Source organism: Conger conger, chromosome 10 (genome assembly GCF_963514075.1).
Source record: "Conger conger chromosome 10, fConCon1.1, whole genome shotgun sequence".
Classification (NCBI taxonomy): Eukaryota; Metazoa; Chordata; class Actinopteri; order Anguilliformes; family Congridae; genus Conger; species Conger conger.
Genome location: NC_083769.1, coordinates 46,940,090 through 46,945,089, shown reverse-complemented (window position 1 = coordinate 46,945,089; position 5,000 = coordinate 46,940,090). Strand labels below are relative to the sequence as shown.

The following is a 5,000-nucleotide window of genomic DNA, read 5'->3' as shown; positions in this document are numbered from 1 at the left end:
TTTTATAACAACCACACCACTACCCTCAGGGGTGCACAACAAGGGCCGATCCGTTTCAGGATTTTGTGCCAACTTCTGTTCTTAATTATTTAATCGACTCAATCAGGTCTTATTTTACATATAAGTAACAGCCACAGCTGCAGACTGCAAGTGTATCCTAAAGATTTTACTGTGCTCAAGTGCAGGCCTGGACCAGGGTAATTTATAGAGCTGTCGACAAATTAAAAACAAGGCAAATGGTTGGAACAAAAACCAGTATGCAGACTCGCCCTGGAGGACCGGAGTTGTGCACCCCCGGCCTACATCAAGCGACGTTCTGCGATTCCAGTCGAGCAACACTGACGCTGGACTATAACCTGGTCTGTAGGGGTCTGGGGCTAACGGCCACACTACAGCTGTATACTCACAGGGGCCAAACAGGACTGTGCAAGGCTTCTCGAGCCCGTTACTCTAGCCGTAGGGCACGCAGTGTTTCTGAAATGACATTTTATCCCCGTGTATGTGAGAAGCTGCTTACTCGTCACTTCTGGAGAAGTAAAACTTTACAACTGTTCCTATTAATCTGGGTTTTTTTTTTTTTTTCTGAAAGGCATTCTCCATTTTATAGGCCTTGTTAAAAAGAAAGAAAGAAAGAAAGAAAGAAAGAATGCCTTCTGGAACGAGCGTTAGGAAACAGCCGTCACTCTGCTCTGTTATGGTTGAGCATCCGTAGTGTTACTAATATTTAGTGCTACTAATATTTCACGGCAGATTAGTTGGACTCTCACGGTTCCTTCCCCTGAAGAATGATGAATGTTTGGTGTGATCTTGAGTTTCCATAATAAAAGATCAGAAAGTATGGTTTTTTTTTAGGCCTGCAGACCTCCTGGAAGTGATTAACTGCCCTGACCAGGTTGGGTCGGAGGAAGGGGGGGGGGGGGGGGGCACATTCTCCAAAATTTCCCTCCCTCCATATATACAACAATTGGGCCCCCAGGTGTCTCTGCGAATACAGCAGGGGTGTACAGTTCTGGTGCAGGAGGCCCAGTGTGTGGCCATCAATTACCCTACCTCAATTATATCATTTGCTGAACGCACCAAGCGCATTAGTTTATCCGTCAGTTTTCAGCTGTAATACAGGAACCGACTGTATTGTGAAATTTTTTTACGTAAGAGGACAATAACAACATGATTGGGGTTAATTAAATAATTAAGACCAGACGAACGCAATCCCACAGCGACCAGCGTTACAAATGAGGGATATTTGCGTGGTACAGCCCAATAGAGACTGAGGGGGACTGTTTCCTCCTGGTGGTTATAGACGTGTATGTGAGTCTCTGTTATGGAGCTGTATTGGACACAGCTGTATCCAGCCCAGGAAGGATCCAGGAACATTTCCTTCTCGGCCACCCCTGGAGTTGAGGCTTAAGGCAAGACAGGGCCGTACAGCGAAGCCAGGGCCTCGCCTGCATCACCGACCCGCTGACCCTGCACCGAGATCGGGAGGGTGCTGCACGCGGTTAGCATCGTCCTGCTAGCGGAAGGGTACCGCTGCCTGGGGTTAAAACCACTTCAGTGCCTCCTGATGACGTACTGTACGGGCCGGCTCTGACTCTCCACTGTAACTGCACCGAAATAAAGCTACGAGATGGTGGGGGAAAAAAACTGTTGACTGTTCTTTTTGAGATTTTTTTTGTTGAATTAAAAAAAACAAAAAAACATTTGATCACAAAAAATAAAAAATAAAGGTATGAAAAGTGGCTATCCCATTCCGATCAGCTGGGGCATCAGCTGGACGTTTCATTGACCACAGACAGTCATTTCCACCTCGTGTCTCCTGTAGACGCTAAATTTAGAGCACAATTAAAAGCCTGTTTTCTTCCAGACCGGTTCCGACGCAGTTCATTAACCCTCCTGGGGTGCTGCTGTAAAAATGATTTAACGGGCTGTTTTCTCATTAATGAACTGTAGGGGAAACATGCTCAGCGGACTCTGTAATGTGTGACACACTTCTGGCTGTGCCGGGCTGGCTGTGGGGAGGGAGTCTCAGCTGTGCTGATGTGTTTCAGAGAGGTGTAAAACCTTGCCTGTGTGTCTCTGCGTGTCCTTCTTTTGATCTCTCTCACTCTCTATACAGTTCAATTCAATTTAGCTTTATTGGCTTTACAAAAACAATATTTGTATTGCCAAGGCATGTCACAGTATTATGATTAATACTGTGATAATAAATGTTTATTATAATAGATCTATCTTCTAGCATTTATACCTTTTTAGGCACTTTTTAATACCATTTCTGAGAGTGCAGTAGGCTCTTTGGTCATGTGACGTGGTCCTGTCTCTCTCCACAGAGTGCGCACAGGGCCGGTTTGGGGCGGTGGTGTGTGACGTGGTCCTGTCTCTCTCCACAGAGTGCGCACAGGGCCGGTTTGGGGCGGGGTGTGTGACGTGGTCCTGTCTCTCTCCACAGAGTGCGCACAGGGCCGGTTTGGGGCGGGGTGTGTGACAGGGTCCTGTCTCTCTCCACAGAGTGTGCTCAGGGCCGGTTTGGGGCGGTGGTGTGTGACGGGGTCCTGTCTCTCTCCACAGAGTGCGCACAGGGCCGGTTTGGGGCGGGGTGTCAGCAGCGGTGTGCGTGTGAGAACGGGGGCCAGTGTGACCGGCTGACCGGACGCTGCGTCTGTCGTCCAGGCTGGATCGGAGACACCTGTCAGACAGGTAAGACTGCTCACACACACACACACACACACACACACACCTGTCAGACAGGTAAGACTGCTCTCACACACACACACACACACACACACACCTGCGGATGCAGAGAGCTGGAATCACACAAGACGTGAGAGTGTGATACATGCTCAGTGTGTGCACAGTAAAATGTTATTATCAACACAACTCACACAGACTACACACACTCTCAGAAATAAAGCGACAGTTGAGGTACAGTTGTGTTCTTCAAGGATCAAATTTCACAAATGTACCCTGAAAGTACAGTGACGTTCTCTTTGGGTACAAATGAGAATGTTTTCCAGCAAAAAAAAGGGTACAAATTCATTATATATTGCTATCCAGGGGTACAATTTTACAACCCAGCAACAAGCAACTATTTAGGCACTTTTTGTACCTTTATTTCTGAGAGTGTGCGAGTCCAATTGGGACCATATGTACCGTGTGATCGTTGATTTAACCCTGAACCTTTTACTGTGCGCTGTGCGTACTGTATCGGTGGGGTCATACTGAGGCTGCGACTGTTCAGCTCCTGCTGTCCGTCACTCCTGATTGACAGGTGGCTGTGACACAGGTGAGCTGGCTCCAGGTGTGGGGGGGGGGGCGGGGCGTCAGAGCGCAGGTCGAGGGCAGTGCTGTGCTGTCGAATGACAGCACGTACACACACATGGCTGGTCTTCCCACAATGCAGTGGGACACTGTCACTTCCTGTGCCCTGTATTGGATAACAGCAGCGGGGGGCCTTGGCTGGGAGCACATCCCCCCGTGCTGCATCATTAGCATCCTGTGCTGCACGTGTCGTTAAAGTGAGGAGGAGAGCCCTGGCAGTCTTCCACAGACCGCTCTGGCCCGGGGCCAGGCACACCGGGGGATGATTCTGCTGCTGTTGTGATAATAGCATAATAGTGGTATGCACGCACATGGTCACACATTCTTAGGGTTAAGGTTACACTGACACGCAACAATAATATCCAGGTATGTGCTACTCTGCAGTGTAATAATATTATTATTATTACATTCTTTTTTTTTTTTTTAACTGGTGCTTTTATCTGAAGTGACTTACAGTTGATGAGACTCGGCAGGGGCCAATCCCCCCTGGAGCAATGCAGGGTTAAGGGCCTTGCTCAGGGGCCCAACATCTGCACTGATCTTATTATGTACTCTGGGGCTTCAACCCCCAACCTCATGTGCCTTAGCCGCTCGGCTGCAGGCTGCCTGTATGTTTACATTTCTCCTGTGTGTGCGTGTGTGTGTGTGCGTGTGTGTGCGTGTGCGTGTGCGTGTGCGTGTGCGTGTGCGTGTGCGTGTGTGCGTGCGTGCGTGTGTGTGTGTGTGTGTGTGTGCGTGTGTGCGTGCGTGTGTGTGTGTGTGTGTGTGTGTGTGTGTGTGTACCCAGCCTGTCCTGAGGGCAGCTTTGGGCTGGGCTGTGAGGAGAGGTGCAGGTGTGAGCACAGCGCCCCCTGTGACCACGTCAGTGGAGTCTGCCTCTGCCCCCCGGGATGGAGGGGTCCACTCTGCGACAGAGGTCAGTACTCACCATCTCTCTCCATCTCTGTCTCTCTGTCACCATCTCTCTCCATCTCTCTCTCTCCCTCACCATCTCTCTCCATCTCTCTCTCTCCCTCACCATCTCTCTCCATCTCTCTCTCTCCCTCACCATCTCTCTCTCCATCTCTCTCTCTCCCTCACCATCTCTCTATCCATCTCTGTCTCTCTGTCACCATCTCTCCATCCATATCTCTCTCCCTCACCATCTCTCTATCCATCTGTCTGTCCCTCACCATCTCTATCCATCTCTCTCTCCCTCACCATTTCTCTCTCCATCTCTGTCTCTCCATCACCATCTCTATCCATCTCTCTCTCTCCCTCACCATCTCTCTCTCCATCTCTGTCTCTCCATCACCATCTCTCTATCCATCTCTGCCTGTCCCTCACCATCTCTCTATCCATCTCTATCTCTGTTTCTCTCTGTCTTTCTCTCTCTCACATGACCTCTATCCATCTCTATCTGTCCATCTCTGTCTCTCTCTCTCTTCCTCACCATGTCTCTCTCTCCCTCTCTCTCTCCTACTTCCTCTCACCATTTCTCACTCTCCCTCACTCCCTCTGTCTCTGCCTCACTCCCTTTCTCCCTCTCCTTCTCTCCCTCACTTTCTCTCTCTCCCTCTCCTTCTCTCTCTCACTTCCCCTCTCTATCTCTCACTCTCTCCCTCTCTTTCTCTCTTTCCTTCACTCCCTCGCTCTCTCTTTTTTGTCTCTTGACTGTAATTATTCCCTAGTTAGCATTCCTTCCA

General features: G+C 49.5%; 1 protein-coding gene across 1 annotated transcript in view; it reads left to right on the top strand.

Moving 5' to 3' along the window:
- megf6a (multiple EGF-like-domains 6a) overlaps nucleotides 1–5,000 on the top strand; it is a 160,271-nt gene that overhangs the window by 142,577 nt on the left and 12,694 nt on the right. The window contains exons 27-28 of the mRNA XM_061259149.1: nucleotides 2,566–2,694; nucleotides 4,103–4,231. Of these exons, the coding sequence (XP_061115133.1) occupies nucleotides 2,566–2,694; nucleotides 4,103–4,231 (258 nt within the window). The remainder of the gene's footprint in view (nucleotides 1–2,565; nucleotides 2,695–4,102; nucleotides 4,232–5,000) is intronic.